Source organism: Drosophila elegans, unplaced genomic scaffold (genome assembly GCF_018152505.1).
Source record: "Drosophila elegans isolate 14027-0461.03 unplaced genomic scaffold, ASM1815250v1 contig_208, whole genome shotgun sequence".
Lineage (NCBI taxonomy): Eukaryota > Metazoa > Arthropoda > Insecta > Diptera > Drosophilidae > Drosophila > Drosophila elegans.
Genome location: NW_024545578.1, coordinates 5,601,619 through 5,620,368, shown reverse-complemented (window position 1 = coordinate 5,620,368; position 18,750 = coordinate 5,601,619). Strand labels below are relative to the sequence as shown.

The 18,750-nt window shown below is 38.8% G+C and overlaps 2 protein-coding genes across 6 annotated transcripts in view; one reads left to right on the top strand and one right to left on the bottom strand.

The window, feature by feature from the left end:
- The window catches only part of LOC108146046 (contactin-associated protein-like 2), a 70,469-nt gene that overhangs the window by 36,836 nt on the left and 14,883 nt on the right, over nt 1–18,750 (top strand). For all 5 annotated transcript variants that reach the window (XM_017271848.2, XM_017271851.1, XM_017271850.2 and 2 more), the window contains 9 exons: nt 384–783; nt 7,236–7,483; nt 7,860–8,315; nt 12,307–12,507; nt 13,594–14,217; nt 15,867–16,048; nt 16,748–17,077; nt 17,489–17,804; nt 18,060–18,196. In XM_017271848.2, coding sequence (XP_017127337.1) covers nt 384–783; nt 7,236–7,483; nt 7,860–8,315; nt 12,307–12,507; nt 13,594–14,217; nt 15,867–16,048; nt 16,748–17,077; nt 17,489–17,804; nt 18,060–18,196 — 2,894 coding nt within the window. The remainder of the gene's footprint in view (nt 1–383; nt 784–7,235; nt 7,484–7,859; nt 8,316–12,306; nt 12,508–13,593; nt 14,218–15,866; nt 16,049–16,747; nt 17,078–17,488; nt 17,805–18,059; nt 18,197–18,750) is intronic.
- LOC108146048 (probable tubulin polyglutamylase TTLL1) lies at nt 8,444–10,528 on the bottom strand. The gene has a single exon (XM_017271852.2). It carries the CDS (start codon nt 10,098–10,100, stop codon nt 8,649–8,651), a length of 1,452 nt encoding a protein of 483 aa, XP_017127341.1. The 5' UTR covers nt 10,101–10,528; the 3' UTR covers nt 8,444–8,648.

The window sequence follows — 18,750 nt, the reverse complement described above, 5'->3', positions numbered from 1 at the left end:
TTATAAACTTAGATGTTCGGGGTTTGAGTGATTTTTCTACAAAGCAATTTTTTATAAATTTAAATTTTATTAAATTGCCTAAAAAATGTACATAAAATTTAGGAGCAACATTTGAAAGCTTAAAATATCACATATAAAAGTGGTTGAGAACAAATTTATTGGACATTTGACCTTAAAATATAAAGTATGCAATTTCAAAATCCAAGTGATTTCTATAGTACCCCTGATTACTCATTTATCTGGTTTTTGGTTTCATTGTTTTCCTATTGGCTTTTCTCAGCTCTCTTCTGCTTACACTTTTTTAATTTCATGTCACTTTATAGCTATGTACTGCTTCTCCTATTAGCAAGTAGTTAATGACGCTCCTACTGTTTCACCCACAGATACGCAGAAGTACGTGGTCACCTTCACCACATCGCAGTCGTACATCGAGGTGCCCGGCTGGCGGAAGGGCGACATCGCCTTCTCATTCCGGACCACCGGCGAGAAGGCCATCCTGCTGTTCCAGCCACCCATCCGACCTCACTACCCCTCGTTCATGGTGGCCCTGACCGGCGACGACCAGCTCACCTTCACCTTCACACTGAGCACGGGCACCACCCGCGAGCTGGTCATTAACTCGCACCGGCGACTGAACGGCGGCGAGTGGCATAAAATATGGATCGACTACAACCAGTATCATGTGCGCTTCATGATAAACACCGATTACCAGATGCTCGATTTGCTGCCCGAGGAGGAGTTCGGACCGTTCGAGGGCAGCATGTACATCGGCGGCGCCACATTGTGAGTATGTCTCAGGAGTTGGGTTACCAATCACACTGGACAACCCAAAATTAAATTTAAAATTACTTTATTTCCTTTTCGAGGATTTTCAACATGATGGGGTTATTAACAGGAACAAAAGGAAACGTTTTTGAGAAGTTTAAAAGACTAATGGGGATTTACTAACTTTTTTTAAAATTTTTTACGCTTTGTGAAATTAAGAACAACTCGATTTATTTTCAAAATTTTTAAATTAAAATCACACAATTACTTTAAAAATCAGAGCCTCAAATAACGAATTTTATTTTTAAAAAAAAACTTTGTATTTGTTAATCTGAACTTTTTACTATCTGAACTTTTGCTTTATGATTTCTCAGTTAAGTTGTTGGCTTTTCCGGTATTAAAAAACTTGAGTGAGTGGGAAAAGAATCTTATTATATATATTCTTTACTTATACCTGAATTTACGACTTATTATTTTGACGTTATGTGAAGTACTTGGAAGTAATTTAATAATTCATGTATTACTTTATTATAATATTTTAAAGTATTTACTTACACTTACTATTTAAAAAAATGTTCATTTAATATTTGAAAATTCAAATGTGAGACTGAAAGTGATTAATTTTCACATTCAAAAAGTTTAGAATGGCAACCTGGTGTTATTTATTTTCTTAAACATTTGTTGTTGCTACCCAGTGTAATCAGACATTTCTTTTTATGGCTGCCTGCATCGGTGGCAGCTGTAATGGCAGTGGACGGGAAAAGCTCTATTTCAGTGCAGTGGCACTGATGCTGCAGCCGTAGTGTCCGCTGGCAGTTGCGGTTTGTGCAATTTATTGCGGCAATTACGTTTTAATTATAAACGCGCGACTAACTGCCAAGCAGCACTAACAATGACAGGACTCCAAAGAAATGGAATCCGTCGATTGCCATTGCTATATTGCTGCCCTGCGGGTGGGGCATGCCACGGCCCGTTGGCCGACACACTTCGTTTGATAATTGGGACACCCCACTTATGAGTTAATTACGGATTGATGAAAGTCGTTGGCCACGCTCAATGGCATAACCGATGTCTTGGGGGCGTGAAAATCTTAATTTTCCTGCCCTTCTCTTTGTATTTAAATGACCAAATCAAACTTGTGTGCTTTTTCAGGCTTTTCAGTTGAAAATTAAACTTCTTTACTCAGCTGTTTACTATGGGGAATTGAAAAAATGTCTTGAGTGAGGATTGATTAAATTTCTTGTAGGTTGGATTACTATTACAAGTTAAACGAAAACAACCCAATCAAAGTCATAATCATAATTTTGGAATCTTTCATAAAGTTGATAACACTTGAACTCAAGCATTGTTTTTGGCTTTAAATACAAAAATACAAGTAATGTAAATTACAACAACAAATTTTATGATCATGAGTAAAATTTAAAAAATAACCTTGCTCTCACCAGTTGATAAAGTGGAGATTTTTGTTTTCAAAATTAACTTTTGTTCAAAGCTACGTATCATCTAGTCAGATTTTAATGTGCAATAAATTTGTTTAGAAAAGCAAAAAACATGTAACTTCAAGATCTAGTCGTTTCGCCACGTTCTTAAAGTTTACACAAAAATTACTCAAACGACACGTGTGCCATTGGGCAACACTACGTATGAGTGATATACTTTAAGGCATCAATAATATTCCAAATTCCGTTTCCGCATTTTTAAGCATCCAATAAAAATACTACTTTTACTTTATTTTATCTTGGTTTGATAAAATGTGTAATTTGTATGCACAAACTGTTTTCCACGTTCACTTTCATATTTCTGAAAACACAATCCCTTGAGGAAATAAAAAGAATTGCCATAATTAAATTAACTTTTCGCTGAAAATTCATTCCAAAGTCATTATCAATAATCAAACCAGGGCGTGAAAGGGGGCGAAATCTGTTGGCTGTGGCTTTCCCAGAATTTTTTAGATGCGACCTCTACCATTTCATTCCCCTTAGGAAGTTAGTGTGCACTTAAAACGCGCTTATTCTTGATTGGCATAATTTATAAAGTTTTTTTTCCCCCGTTTCCATGGAGCCAGGACCACCAGATGCTCGTGCTCATGAGATAGATGGAGCGATGTGGGTGAAAAAAACGCATTCAAGGGGTCTCTCAGTGTGTTCACATGTGCAAGCTTTTATTTTTTAATTATTGAAAATGTATAAAAATCAAATTGAAATATACATATATGGTACAATGTACATGCATGGGGGGAAATGTTTGCTCATTGGCACTTAACCCCGAAAAGTTCTGCACATCCCTGGGCCACTCATAAAATTTCGATGAGCGGTAAACACGCAGAGTAATTAACGTTAAAGTGCATCCCCCATCCGCACTTTCGATCCGCTTTCACTGAGCCATTTTATACAATTTATTTATCACGGGAACGGAACGGAACGGAAAGGAAAGGAAAGCTGTGTGAAAACATACAAGTAATATGGAAAATGCAATATTGATGCGCTTTACCCTCGAAGGCTGCTATGGAAATTCTGACGAACGGAGGCGAAGTGCTGAATAAGGTTGCACGTAAGCCAATAAGCGGAATCAGCGGCTGCGGCTCATAAATAAAAGAGTTAATCAACATATTGATAGAGACATGGCGAGACTTAAGCGAGACGCCGAGTCGGAAAATGGGAGACGAGTGTTAACCCATTAAGAACTTGCGGGGGAGGGGCTTCAAATTCGTTTCACGCCACCGCGTGCATTGTTCAATAGCTGTTCAATTGGGTTAACAAACAAGAAGCACACAAAGTTTAACTTTGGAAATAAAATTACTTTCACTGAGATGTTCTCTTATCGAGGGATGAGCTTTAAGTGGCGTTCTTTTATTTCGCACTCCTTTTTCCAAAAAAATGGCTTCATTTCAAGAAAAAAGATTAATAACAACAGCTTTAAATTTTATAACTTTTGAAAATAAGCTTGAAATATTAATTTGTTGTATGCTAGAATATTTTAATTAAATGTTTATAAAATAGTAGAAACATTGATTATGACATTTGATTTTAATATTGATTTAATAGAAGTACGAAGTTTTCATTATTTAAAAACAATAAATATATATAGCTTTCAAACAGATGAATTTTGGGCATACTTGAAATGTTTCTTATATTAAATATTACCAAATTACAAAATTAAATATGACCAAACTACCCTAAATTGATTCAAATCGTACAAACGATAAATATGACTTTTGATTTTAATTTTGATTTTATAAAAATATGACATTTTTATTATCTTTTGATTTATACTCTTATTATAATTGGGGTAATAAATATTATAAATATTCATTCATAACCAATGGGCAGATTATTTTTGAAATTCTCGACTTAAGTCTCAATCGATTTGAAATTTATGAGGATAAAGTTAATCGCCTCTTTTCGCCAAGCTAACCCACTTTAAAATTACTTTCTAGCCGACCTAAGCATTTTGGACGGCAAATGTGTCCCCTTTTTTTTCCAAAGTTTTTCACCCCTAATCAATGGAGAAGTGAAAGTTTTCCGAAATATGCTGTAAAAACTTTGGGGAAACTTCAACGCCATTCAGTTAATGGGTTAAGCAGTGCTTTTCACACAGCTTAAATGCCGCCAAGGATGCATGAAAATTTATGCAAAGTGGGGAGCAAAAATTACAATGGCCGATGCTGCTAATGATTGTTGTAATCGGTTTTTGCATGTGGTCCACCGCACTCCGCCATTCGATGTCGATGTCGATGTCGTTGTCGTTGTCGTGTTGTTTAGGAAGCGACAGCAGCTGCCAATCCAGCAGTTCGTCCTGCAGGTCCTGTTCCTGCTTTTGCCACTGGGATGTCCGTCTCATCATTTGCATGGCCATCGATTACCACCGCACCGCACGGGGCACCACATGCCGATGGGAAAAACACGGGCAACTGGCGTGCCAAATATGCGAATTATTTTCAGCGCTGCAGGAAACAGGACGATGTGTCCTGGGGATTTGTGAAGTTGGGGAGTCGAGGATCGGGCAGATAGTGGGCTATATATCCCCACATACTATACTATATATGTGTGTGTTGCTGTCGCAGCGGCCATGAATGAATGAAAAGTGCTTAATTGCTTGTGACGGCGTTAAATAAATTCTTAATTGCTTCGCACTTTGCGCGTTTGCAACGTTAATAGGATTTCCGTCGCCTGCATGTCGTCAGGATATGCACATCGCCTGCTGCAGCTCCTGTTCCTCCTGCCACTGCCACTGCCACTGCCACTCCTCCTGACCGAAAAACTTCTTTTTCTTTTGCTTTTTATTGCCGTTAATTTCCGCGGAATTTCGTCGTTTTCGTTTTTCGCGTTTCGTTTGCCTTTGCCGCCCTTGCGAACTCGCGTTTTGGCCAGCCGCCGTACAAATCCTTTTAGCCAAGTGTCATCCAGGCCAGAGCAGCCGGCGGCACATCATTTGCAAGGCAAAGCGCTAAATTTCATTTTGCATACGCGTGCGACACGCGTGTCCCTCCACACGTTCCTGTTACATCGTTACTGCACTTTGAAAAAAATAATTGTTTCCAATATTTAAGTGTAACTTAGAGCAAAAATTTAAAAGATTATTGTATTCAATTTTCAAGGAAGCAGATGCTAGACCATTATCTAAAAATTTATTAATTTTAATAGGCTAATTTTAATCATTAAAATTCAAAACTTAGTTTTATGACAAGCAATCATTTTTGGTTTTTCCCAATTCAAAGGTTTTTGAAATATATATTTTGAAAGTTCTTTTTCCCTTTTACATTGTCTATCATTTCTACCTTATTTGAGATATATTTTTTTAGAAATTTGATTATTGGCAGAATTGAGTAGGGAATATTTATTAAAAACTACTACCCTATTTTCCCGGTACACTTGTCTATGTATGCAAGGCTCAGTCTGTGTGGCAGTTGACGTTAAAAAAAAAATTAAAAATGCATTTGTGACATGCTCGCAAAAAGAAATGCAGCACACGTTGCAAAAACTAATGACTTAATAGCTCGCTCGCTTGTGGCAAGGACACTAAAGCTAAATGTGGGTGAAGTGCACTCGGTAAATGCAAATGGCGAAGTTGGAGCTGCTCACTGACCGATTATGGCCAATTCGATTGGCGGTCCGTCGATAAGTTTACCGCTTAAATAACGATTACGCAACGCTGGGCAAACAATTACATGGAAAAGCGAAAAGAAAGCGAAAATAAATTGTAATAAATTCAAGAAAAGGCGCACCGCAAACCCCAAAAACCGAGTTGAAAGACTTTTTTTTGTTGTTGGGAAGAAGTATTTTAATTTTACTTCATGACAACACTTGGGGACTTGGGATCCTTTTGCCGACTTCTGGTGCCAAAGTGGATCAGAGAAAGGGGGTTTGGGTGGAATGTCTCGTAATGAAATTTACATAATTTAGAAAGACATTTGAGCAACTTTCTTTTGCCGCTGTACGCGTATAAACAAGACATTTCCGCCACTTTAATTTTCAAAAGCTTACACTTGAGATTTTATTGGCCAATTCATTGTTGGCAGTGGCGAGAAAGTGGGCGGGGTTGGCAAAAGAAGCCAAAAGTGCAGGAGAAAAACTTGCAAATTGCGAGAAATAAAAGGGAATCGCTAAGAAGAAAGTGCAGGAAAAGATGGAGTTTAAAGTTAGCAGCTAAGAAATTGAGATGCCCTTTTGAAACTTTAAATTCAACTTTAGAAAAGCACTTGTAAAATTTCTAAAGGAGGAGATTAATGTTGTTCCTTGTTTAAAGTTAAGTATTATTTAATCAAGTTCTTTTAAACGTCTACTTTAATTAAACTAAAACTAATTGTTAATTGTTAGCCGGCTCGAGGTCAGGATGTTGAACAAAATAACATAATTTATTTAATTTTGATTATTTGTCAATATATTTCGGATGCTCTTCGGCAACCGTCTTCAGGACAAATTTAATTTACACGTCTGCGTCCAGTGAAACATGCAATAATAGTATATCCAAATTCTAATTATTCAAAGTTTTAGGAAATTTCCTTATGTTGGATTTGCTGACGAGCCAATCTTTAACATAGATAACTTATACCTCTTTAAAAGTTAAATGGAAAGTTGAAAAACTTTGGCCACATCTGTCCGCTCGAATCGCCGTCAGCTTTTTATTTTATAGAGGGTGTCGCTTCGATTTTCAGCTCGGCAAGTTAAAAAACGAAATGCGTCGCATTCGATTGAGCGGGTCACAATTTATTTGCATAAAGTGAGTGACGGACTGGGTAAATATATATGGAATCCAGAATCCAGGACGCAGGACGTGTTCCCCGATGATGTTTTATGTTTGTCTAAGTGGGGCAATATCGATGGGGGAGGCACAACTGCAGCTGGCGCAGCTTAAGCCAAAGTGGCCAAGTTATTGAATACTTACGACAAGTCATAACATAAAGTAATCCCCAGCTGACTTTCCCATTTCTTACCCCCATTTTTTCCATTTTTTTTTTTTTGCATACACAGCGACCTGCTGAAAAAGCTGTCTGTTAAGGCCGGCCTTATTGGCTGCTTCCGTGGCCTGGTGGTCAACGGCGAGATTCTCGACATCTACAGCTACATGTCGGTGCATCTGTCGGAGATTATCAAGGACTGTAAGCCATCCTGTGTGCCATCGCCCTGTCGCAACGGCGCCCAGTGCAAGGAGCTCTGGAGCAGCTTCAAGTGCGTCTGCAACAATCCCTGGGCACACATCGGCGAGTTCTGCGAGACAAGTGAGTGCGAGACGGAAAATATATGCTCGAACATAAAGAGATATGTCAATATTGCTACTACAATTAAGAAGTTCCATTCAGGAACAATATAACGATAATTTCAAATAAGATAAACTTCTCATTTTTTTATGCTAATGTTTCTATCCTAAATATAATTGTGGTTATTTACTCATGTAGAAGGATTTTTAAAATATAGTTTCTACCAAAAAATTCAGATATAAAAGTTAAATTAATTACATTTTAAAAAGTTTTTAAATTTACTCTACTTAAAACTTCTATAGAAATAATAATATAATAATAATAATATTGTATTGGTATTCTTTTCAAGTTCTTTAATATCACTAAATCTTATCAATTGCTTCATTTTTCTTCGTAGACATAAACGAAAAGGCTTTAACTTTTATCAACCGAGAGTCCTTCCTGATGCGAAATTATTTGAGTGTGGGTGCTACGCCAGCTATACTTATGCATGGCATGGATGGCGAGCGAGATGTCCTGAAAGGCATACTTAACCAGGATCTACTGATCAATCTGCGAACCTACGATACGAATGCTCTCGTACTTTATGCCAACGATCACTACAATAACTTTGTGCACCTGTACATCAGTATTAACAGGGAGATTGTGTTCCTGTACAATTATGGTGATGAAATTGTGAATCTCACTCTGCTGGATGATACGTTGATGGCCTCTTTGAAAAGCATTCAAGTGGCCATTGTTCGAGGGGAACAGGAAACTCGAATGCATGTTAATCAGCGTAGTGTGAGCATCGATAGGGGAACCCTACTCCTAGATGAATATGCCAATAAACCGTGGAGTAATCCGGAGAAAGGTAAGTTTAATTTAATTGGCCTGATTTAAAACAAGAAAAAACCATAAACATATTATATTTTCAACTAGGTAAGCATTTGAATAAATTGAAAATTTTAAAATCAAATTAAACTAAGGGCCAAACACACATTTTTCCCAATTTTATTTAATGTTTTAATTTATTTCTATGAGAAACAATTATACAGTGTATGTTTACATTGATATTTTAATAGCAAGTCTTTTTTTTAGTTTGGTATGACGTTATGTACTTTCACAAATATTTATAGGCATTATTTAGAGCAGACTATTATTACTTTTGAAGACCCAATGAATACCTTCCCCTAACCTACTTTCGTCACTTCCAGCGGCTGCCCATTTTAGAGGTTTTACTGTGAGCATTACTGCTGCTATTTTGGTGCTGCTCATCTTGAGCGGCCAACTCCTCATCGATGAGTAGCTCAAAGTTACCCAAAGCATCTGCACTGGGCACTTTATTCCACCGCACATCGGGCACTCCATCGGGGGGCAAAACCACCGACAATATATTGTCAATCAGCTTGTATTTCAGTATTCTATCATTTACAGTCGTTGAAGTTAGCGAAGGTGAGGCATTGACTTCCACTAGCCAAGGTTTCAAAGCATTATCTATTATGATGTCGTAGCCATAGCACTCGAAACAATGTCTATCACTGGCCATCACAGGAGCCACGGCTCTTAAGGAGTGCACTATAAGCCAGGAAATGGCTCCAAACAAACGATCCGTTACCTCTTTTCCCCGCGTTCCCTCCAGATATAAAGCCAGATTTTGCACTGACCACTTGCCACCGTGTAGGGTATTATATTCACCACCATGTTTTTGCACACTCACATTGGTCAAATGTACGTACATATTGTCCAGTTCCGTAACACTTGTATCATATTTTACAGTGCAAAATCGGCAGAAACCCTGCTTAAATAGGTAAGCTTTCAGGGGTCTAAAAGAAGCCACTAGAACATATAGACGGAGATCAAATTTTTTACCACCAATCAACAGGGGATTGTCTATATATCTTGATATGACATACGACTCCTTGGCTATTTGTGGATGAAAGGGACCCTTGGCCTCCCTCGACCACTTCTTCAGCTTAGATAACTTGTTGATTAGGAATATACCCGCTCCTTGGGATTTTCCACAGGGTTTCATGATCCACGTGCTCAACGGAAACTTTCGATATTCCTCAACGAACATGTTATAATCCGCTGGCAGTACAAATGTCGTGGGCACAAAATCCAGATACAAATACCTAGTGCCACTGGAATTATTTGATTCCGTTTTCTCCGCCAAGGGATTACCATCCCTTTCGAGGTCCTTGCGATAACGTTTAATGTTTTTCACCAACAAATCCTTGCGCGATAGTTCATAGTGATTGGGAAAGTGATTGATCATCTGGTTGTCATGCATCCGATAACCACTATCCACACTAAAGATATTGCGACAGGTTTGCACGCCGGCCCAATAGAAATGCCAATCATCGTCACCGTTCACCTGATGCCAGCCGCGTTTTTCGAAATTGTTGACCAAAACCGATTTGTCCAGATCCGTGCAGAAGCCAATTTTTAGTTTATCATGTCCGAGGGCACCGCCACCACCGCCACTATTTGCAGCACCATTTGAGGCACCATTAAGCGCCGATTGATTGGCACCGCCCGCTTGACGACCGTACATGTTGGTACGGGTACCGCTCGTTATGAGTGTACCGCTCGAGCGGACCGTCGGCTGCAGACTGTCGGTCCGGGTCCATTGGCTCATGTCCCACACAACGGCCATTTTGGCCGTTGGGTTGCCAACGCTCCAAGTTATTGAACCAACAAAGCCGAAATTTATTCACAACCCTTTTTTGGGGGGGTATTTTTTTCGGGGGGTGGTCGGTGATGGTTGCCAAGCGGCTGCGTTTCCTTTTGTTTTTTCTTTTACTATTTTTTGTTTTTTTAAATGGGTGTAGAGGCAGAAGCGTTGCACCAAAATTTTCAAATAGTTTAGCAAGTTAAGCTGCAAAAATGCCAAAAATTTCCACTCTCACAAAATCTGTGCGCACTGTGTGATGGCCAAATTATGTGCACTTGAATTTTTTCTCTGCAGTTTTATTCTATTTTTTTCTCTATTTCCCAGCTAACAGTGTGTGTGTTTGAGAGTGGACGTTCAACTCGGTAGAAAATTGTTGGAAAATAAACGCCATGCGAATGGATAAAGTTTTGGCTCGATGGCATAAAAACAACGAGTTGCTTTGTAGTTTGTTGATATTTGAAAACGTTCAAAGTTTTTATTTCGCTTTGCTCACTCAATATGTAAATTGAACGGCATTTCAATGGAAGATAGTACTCGGAAATTGTTGTTAAACGAGGGAAATGCATATAGAGTTGATTATGATCTGAACGGATTTTTTATAAAGCTGTCTACAAATGGTAATATTTAAATAAATATAAATAGGGGTATTTGTAAGCTAGCTTTTATTAAACAAATTTAAAAAGTTAGGGCTTTGTTACCTATTTATTACATTTTGTAAAAGCTTAGATAACATATTTTTTGTACGAGATTTATTTTGACAAGTAATCATGTAGTAGTTAGTTAGTTTAATTTAACTAAAAGCTTATGTTGTTATTTACAGTTTGCAAGGCTTTCATTTAGAACAACACTATTGTGTTGATTTTCTACTCACCAACAGTATATTGCATAAATGTAAGCAGAGCAAACTAAATCGATCATAAACATCATAAGCATAAGTAGACAATTTTCAAATGCCTTTCCACTCAACCGCTTTTCAATTACACCAGTTGTATGCGATTTGACAACAGTATTTCCCTGGGACTACTGCACTTCCAAATCCACTCCCAGTTCACCTTGCAACTGAATTTAATGGAAAAGTTCAGTCCATGGAGCTCAACTTGGCAATTGGCAAAAAGGGGTAAAATCAATCAAATTGTCCGTAACTCAATGCCAGCGATTTGCCCCGTAAAATCAATCATAATTACTCCACGCTGCCCCGGAATATGATTGAAGGATTGCGCTTGAAAATGCATTTTGGGGGCAAATGAGAATGCGATTTCGTCAATACTTTGCACAGAATAACACATAAGCACTTTTGTAATTAAATGCGTTAACCAGTCGGACAGGACTGCAGCAAAGCCCAGATTGTGGCAATCCAATCGCTCCATTCAGTTAAGTTTGGCGCGTTCTGCTGGCTGGCAAACATTTCAATTAGACAAACTTAAACTCGAAATTGATGGGCCTAAACCTCAAAAGGCCGGCTCTGGATCCGGTTTTGGGACTGGGTCTGGTTCAGGGTATGTGTCTGTGTCCGGCAGGCCGACTAAAACCCGAAATGCCACGGCAATGAAGGCTCATTTCCGCACACACCCACAAACACACACACGCGCTAACATAAAGCAAACTGCACCAATACGTACACCATCAAAAACATTGGGTATTCTGAAAGCTTTCTTGGACATTATACTGTTTAAATTATAACAGCATTTTGTAACAATATTTTTCTAAGTATATATAATTTACAAATTTGTATTTTTAAAGCCAATAATATTTAAATATTAACATTTAAATATTAATAGGTTACCTTAACTGAAATAACATAATTTACAAAAAAAAGTACTAAATACCATAATATTTATTCCGTATAATAAATCGAGAAAATATTTACTATTGGTACTTGTTTATGTATTTTCTTAATTATTTCCCAGCATGATAAAATTTGTAATTTGTAAGTTATTGCTAGTCACTTCATTTTGGAATTTATATCATAAGTAAGAGTGTAGAAAATAAACGAAAAGGTAGTTATTATTAGTTGGATGTCTTAATAATTTATTAAAATTAAAACATATTCCAAATTATTCAAATTAAAATTTACTTTTAAACTAAAATTGAAACCATTTTAGCCTCTGTTTTAGTGTACAGCATATCCAGAACCATCCATACTTTGCCCACAACCCACCCACACTCATTTGATTTTGTTTATTTGCAGAGGTTCTGTCGCCGCACCGCCCCCCAGCCCCGCCTACCGAGTACTTCCAGTTCCACGTGGGCGGCTATGATCCGGCGAATTTGCTGCGGCCCAATGTGGATGCACCCACCCTCGAAGGTTATATCGGCTGTGTGCGGGGCCTGAAAATCGGAACGCAGTTGATCGACTTGGCGGAAATCAATGAAAGGAATATAGCGCCCAGTAAGTAGGCAGTATAAATCAATTTTCACTGAGTGCAATTTTCGGTCGGCCCTAATGCCATTTGGTAGTGTGGCTCCTCTGGATTTCGATACTCCTGCTCCTTCTCCTGCTCGTATGATTCTAATTCATGGGCCACTAAATCGACTTCTCCTCAGTGCGGTTGCATCTGTGGTTGGCTGCCTGGCTAACTTAATATGCATGCAATTTCCGTTAAGTGCTGGGGACTCCAGCGAAAATCAAGAGAGAGATGGCCAAACGGGCCACTTTGAGGCCGCGCCAAGATTAATGCCATTGCGATAAGCTGCCGGCCCACATGGCGTATGATTTATGCGGCCACGTATCGCGGAAATTGCAACCTGACTTTGATGCGATTAAACGCAACCGCAGTCAATGTAAACACTTTGAGTTAGAATGGCATTCCTTTCAATATAGGCTCGTTGATTGGCAATTCAAAGCATTTGCCTTGAAAGTGCAATAAGTGTACTTCTCTTGGGCAACCTCGAGATGGCCAACTATCGATGCTAAAAGTTTTGCAAATTAAAATTGATTTTCAATAAGATAATGCCATTATTATTTCATATATCTTGACACAAAAACCCTAACAATCATTTTTATTATAAATCCAATTTACTGATTTGAAGAGAATTCTAACGAATCCATAGACATTATAAAAATTGTTATTAATGAACTTAAGTAAATAAAACATTGTTCAAAAAGAAACTTTTAAATTGATCTTACCTTATTTTTAAATGCCTATAATATAATGTTTCTCAATGTCTGCTTAAAATGTGCTCAAGCTGAAAATTATGATTTATAATAATAATTTAAAATTCTTTAATTTTATTTAATGGCTTACATAGTTATACTCCTTAACTGGGCAATAAACTACATTTAATTGCAATTTTTTAAAGATTTAAAAAAATTTATGAAATGAAAAACCATTTGAAAAATTGTGAGTAAATGCTTTTTTGGTGATTAAATTTTTCTAAGAAATAAATTCCCATTCAAAATCTCATTTAATTTTATTTATTATTATTATTCATTTTTCCTTATAAAATTCTTTGATTTAATTCTTTTTAATTTCAGCTCAGGAAGGAGTCCTGCCCAATTGCCAAATCAAGTGCGATGCAGAGCCTTGCAAGAATGGAGGAACCTGCAAGGAGCACTTTGCCGAACAACTCTCGACTTGCGACTGCGAACACACCAGTTTCCTGGGTGAATTTTGCTCCGAAGAAAAGGGAGCTGACTTTAGTGGTGAATCGACGCTGCAGCGAAAATTCGAACTACTGCCCGGTACAGGTCGCGTTGACTATGTGCGCCTGCAGCTGGCCTTCTCGTCCTTCGACCTGCGACGGGCCAATCGCATAATGCTGCTGATGCAGACGGAGGCGGAGCGGAGCTACTACCTCCTGCTGGCCATCACCTCCGATGGCTACCTGCAGCTGGAGGAGGATCGCGACAATGGACTCACGGTGGGCGCCCGGATCGATCGGAATTTCCTGAACAGTGCCAGGCACTCGGTGTACTATGTGCGCAATGGCACCCAATCGCAGCTCTTCATCGATCGCGAGCAGGTGCCCCTCACCGAGTTTGCCGCCCGTGTCCTCACAACTGGCGGCGATGCGGGCTCCAATCGCGTCCAGATCGGCGGCATCAACAGCACGGACTCGCGGTTCGCCGTCTTCAAGAGCTACAGCGGCTGCCTGTCGAGTGAGTGTCGTAAATTTTATCTCCGTCCGCCATTAATTTCTTTTCGGTTTCATCAAGAGACATGCCCCTGCACTCCCCTCCCTTTGCTCACCAAAAAAAAATGTTACCAAGGGCAGTTATAATATCCAAAATAAAGTACACGAGAAAATATTTAGATGTTGGAGAAAGAATGATTTTAGGAAAGGAATTTTTAAGAACCCTCCAAATGAAAACAATATTTATGGAAAAACTGTCCAAATTTTTTGAAATGAAAAGTGTATTATTCAATATTATTTAGTATTGCTATAAAACAAACTAGGGCAGTAATAATTTCAAAAATAATACACAAGAAAATATTCAGATGTTTTTAAGGACCTTCTTATTTTGTATAATATAGTGTCTCCTTAATGAAAGTAAGAAAAAAAAAATATTCAGATGTTTTTAAGGATCTTCTTGTTTTGTATAATATAGTTTCACCTTTATAAAAGTAAGAAAGACTATTTAAGACTTAGATTTCCTCTCAGTGTGTCCTCTGCTTAACTGCTCCAACTTTATGAACTCACGGAGATGAACGCTTAAAATTCCGCGGGGGAGGGGGGAGATAGTGCTCGCCGGTGGGCTAGAGTAAAACTGCTTCACATTGTTGACCAAAAAATTAAATTTATTCACTGCCATAAAAAGTCATTTCCGTGGCAGTGGCGTCGTTGCCATAAATTGTGTCACTTTTTGCTCTCAAGATTTACAGTGGCTCATATTTAAATTGCTGCTTTGCTGCCACTCCAAACCGCAACACAGTGTCACAACACTTTGATTAAAAATTCACCCAGTCTCTTACCAAAATCTCCACTCTCCTCAACCGCCCATAAAACAGCTGTTCAGCCGGCCACGCCCACACCACATGTGGGCGGGCTATAAAACATCCTTGATTATTTCATTAAAGAACTATCGAACTGTAGTGCGATACTTTTGGTCTGAAATATTATAAATAATATAAATGTTGTACACAGTATGGTAAAGTGACTGAAAATTCTGGAAATTATGTTGAGTTTAATTGTGTGAATTATTTTTGGGAAAAAACACTTATTTTCAGGGAAAGTAATCAAAGTAAGCAGTATTCAAAAATATGATATTTATTTTGATACAAGCAATGATTACTTTTAAGCTTTTTTATATTTTAACGTTTCTCTTTGACCACTAATTTCTAAAACTGTAGTAAGAATATTTTATATTCAAAGTCCTCTATCAAATAGGCATACACAAGAGCTAAGTCGCGACCTTAATTATCATTTAAACACACTAGAAACTCCATTAATTTGCCAATTTGGTAGAGCACTCCCCCCAAAATACACAATCAGGGAGCGTCAGCGTTGTGGGAGTTTACCGATAGGCATTAAAAATGTTATTGCTAATTTCGGGACGGGCATCAAACACGCACGAATGACTAGCCACCCCAAGTTTCTCCTCGGAACGGCGGAACCAAAGTCAAAATCAGAGTCAGTCGAGCCCAACCCACCGAGCCAAGATGGCAAACGCAATTCCAATTTCCACTCCGCCATCCACACACATTTGCATTTCAATTTGAATTAATGACCAATACTAATGAAAATTTGAACTCCCAAATCCCCCTGCCCGACCACCGCAAATTGGGTAAACCAACTGGCCATCGGTAGACATCTATATACAGGTGAACGGGCATGTTATGAAGCCACTCGAGGAGTACATGCTATTCACAAAGTCCACCGCCGACAACATAACGGTCATCAATCCGCAGGGAGTGCGTAGCGCCCAGTGCAACGCCAAATTCGATGTGAGCGAGCAACCGACCCAGGAGCCCATGGTCAACGTCAGCATGGTGCGTAGAACACTGCAAAAAAATTATGGGGAACTTGTGTAGACAAGATGATAAAAAATACTTTTTACGGGCATGTTGGGTAGCACACTGCAAAATAAATATGGGAACTTGTAAAGACAACTTTTTGGTACAACAAAAAAATTAACTCTTTAAGAACCGATTTCTTAATGTAATTTTATTCATTACTTAGTAATTCGATACCTCAAATTCGTTTTCTTAATGTGGTGTTTGTTTTTCAAACTTTAAATATTAGCAAGATCTGGTGTTAAGTAATTCGGGCATAAATGTACATAAGTTTATAGAGTTCATAGACTTTTCAGTTAGGTAAACTATATCATCAAAAGATTTAATGTCAAACTTAACATGAAATTGAGAAGTCTATCTTTTAACAGGATTTTAAGGGTTTGATAAAACTAAACTAACTGATAAAACTAAACTAATTTAAAAACCAAAGAGTATCCCAAAGTAGTTAAAAATAAGTTATTTATATAAGTAAAAGCCTTTTATAATCATATATTATCAACTTGAATGGAATTCTAAATTAATAATGTGAAATAATCTTTAAGTTAAGAGTTAATTTTTCTGCAAGTGCAAAGAAGGTGAATGCCTGTTAGGGGGTTTTGGGAATCGGATTATCCGAGGCAACCAGGCGACAAATTGTGCTAATGAATGCCCTGCCTGTCTACCTGTGTATCGCAGATTCCGGAGCCGTGGGTGGAGGAGCCGCCGGCACGCGTCCCCTACGTCCCGAGATTCGTGTACGACGAGAACAAGCAGGAGGACTCCACGCAGGTCGTCTTCCTCACGCTGACCAGTGTCTTCGTCATCATCGTGATCTGCTGCCTGCTGGAGGTGTATCGCAGCCACTTGGCCTACAAGAAGCGCATCGAGCGCGAGACGGACGAGGACATTATCTGGTCCAAGGAGCAGGCTACCAAAATGCACGAGTCGCCAGGTGTTAAGGCCGGCCTCTTGGGCGGAGTGACGGCTGGCGCTGGAAATGGCCTGCCGCCCTATACCTACAAGGCGGTAAGTAATGGCTTCAGTCGGTAATAATGCTTTATTAACTCCCTTAAAGTGCACTGAGCAAACCCCATATGGACCTATCTTCCAGAAATAACATTAATAATAATAATAAGATCCATATATTATTTAAAATGTAGTAGTATAATAATTTTAAAAACCCATTCAAAAGCACCTTTGAAGTGCACTGAGAAAATAGACAATTTTCAGTTTAGATAACAAAATATAACATTTACTAATGTAATGAACCAAACAACACATAAACTTTTCTTCCAGAAATAATAATAATAATGAGATCATAATAATTATAATTGAAATAGTCCAGGATAAATAACTTTTGATACTTTTGTATCATAAAAATGAAATGTCCACCAAATTTAAAATGTAATTTCTTTTTTTTTCTTGTGTATATCACAGCTGCCACAGGAGGACAAAAAGCCCGGCAATGGTGCCCCCTTGGTGGGCATATTGAAGAACGGCAGTGCCACGCCCACGCAGCCTGGCACTCCTACCGCCATGTCCAATAACGGAGACATTGCCTCGCGCATCGAAGAGGAGGAAGAGGAGGAGGATGAGGCTCCGGCTCCAGTTCCTGTGGAGAAAAATGAAGAAAAAAGCAGCGAGAACGAGGAGCCTCAGAAGGATACACCTGCCACCGAAGTGAAGGAGTCACAGGCTCAGGCACCTGAGCAGATGACGACAGACACCACCGACTCCTCTGCCCCAGCAAATGGTGCGTCCATATAAATCACTCAAAATCCCACACAATATGAACAATTTAAAATTGGCTTTCGGGATGCTGTCACTGAAACCAAATTTAAAAGTTTGCAGCTTTTTAAAATGTTAAAACATAAAATCATGATGAATTTCTTATTTTTTAAAAGTTGTATGCAAGACCTTCACTTCATTTCAAGGTTTTAAATATTATTTATAATTTTCAATGTATAACAAACAAGTTTTAATTTTGATTTTATTTTTTTCTGTGCAGCTTTCAAGGAGCCGGAGGCAAAGGCAGAGTCCTCAGAGCCATCAGCTCAGTTGCCCGCCGCCCAAAACGGACAGTTGCCACAAAATGAGCCGGTGGCTGCAGGGGATGAGGGGCAGGTCCTGGTGCCAAGTCTACCGGTAAGCAGAGGACCCCAACCCAGTGTAAACCTTATCAGAATGGCGCCAATAGTCACAATCAGCGAGACCAATTTGCATGAATTGGGCTGAGAGGCGCGGCCTTGGCATTGGCATGTAAATAACACCCAAAAGCACTCATCCACCCAGAAACACAACACACCATACACACACACTCACACACCATACACACCATAAGTCAAGTGGAAGAGCCTGGCATTACATAATGTAAGCCAAAGTAAATGGCCTGCAAATACATGGGCATACAGCTGTAAGGCATGAAAGTGCATCATTTACAATTGCATTTGCAAGGACATCCCGGAAGACAAACACGCACATATTCATGCACTAATATTTGGACAGTCAACGGGGACATTAGCAGTCAGATTGGATAAACAAATGTTATAATGTCAAGTACAATCAGGGTTACACACGATGTGAAAGCGACAGTAATTGCAACTTAAGGGATTTATCAATAGCACATCGAGTATTACTAACAATGCAATATTGCTAGGACCTCTTTTGTATATTTCTTTAAGATTGTTGAGGTCCATTTG

What these genes read in the sequence shown, in the direction of transcription:
- LOC108146048 (XM_017271852.2), bottom strand. Translation starts at nt 10,100, where the DNA reads ATGGCCGTTGTGTGGGACATGAGCCAATGGACCCGGACCGACAGTCTG.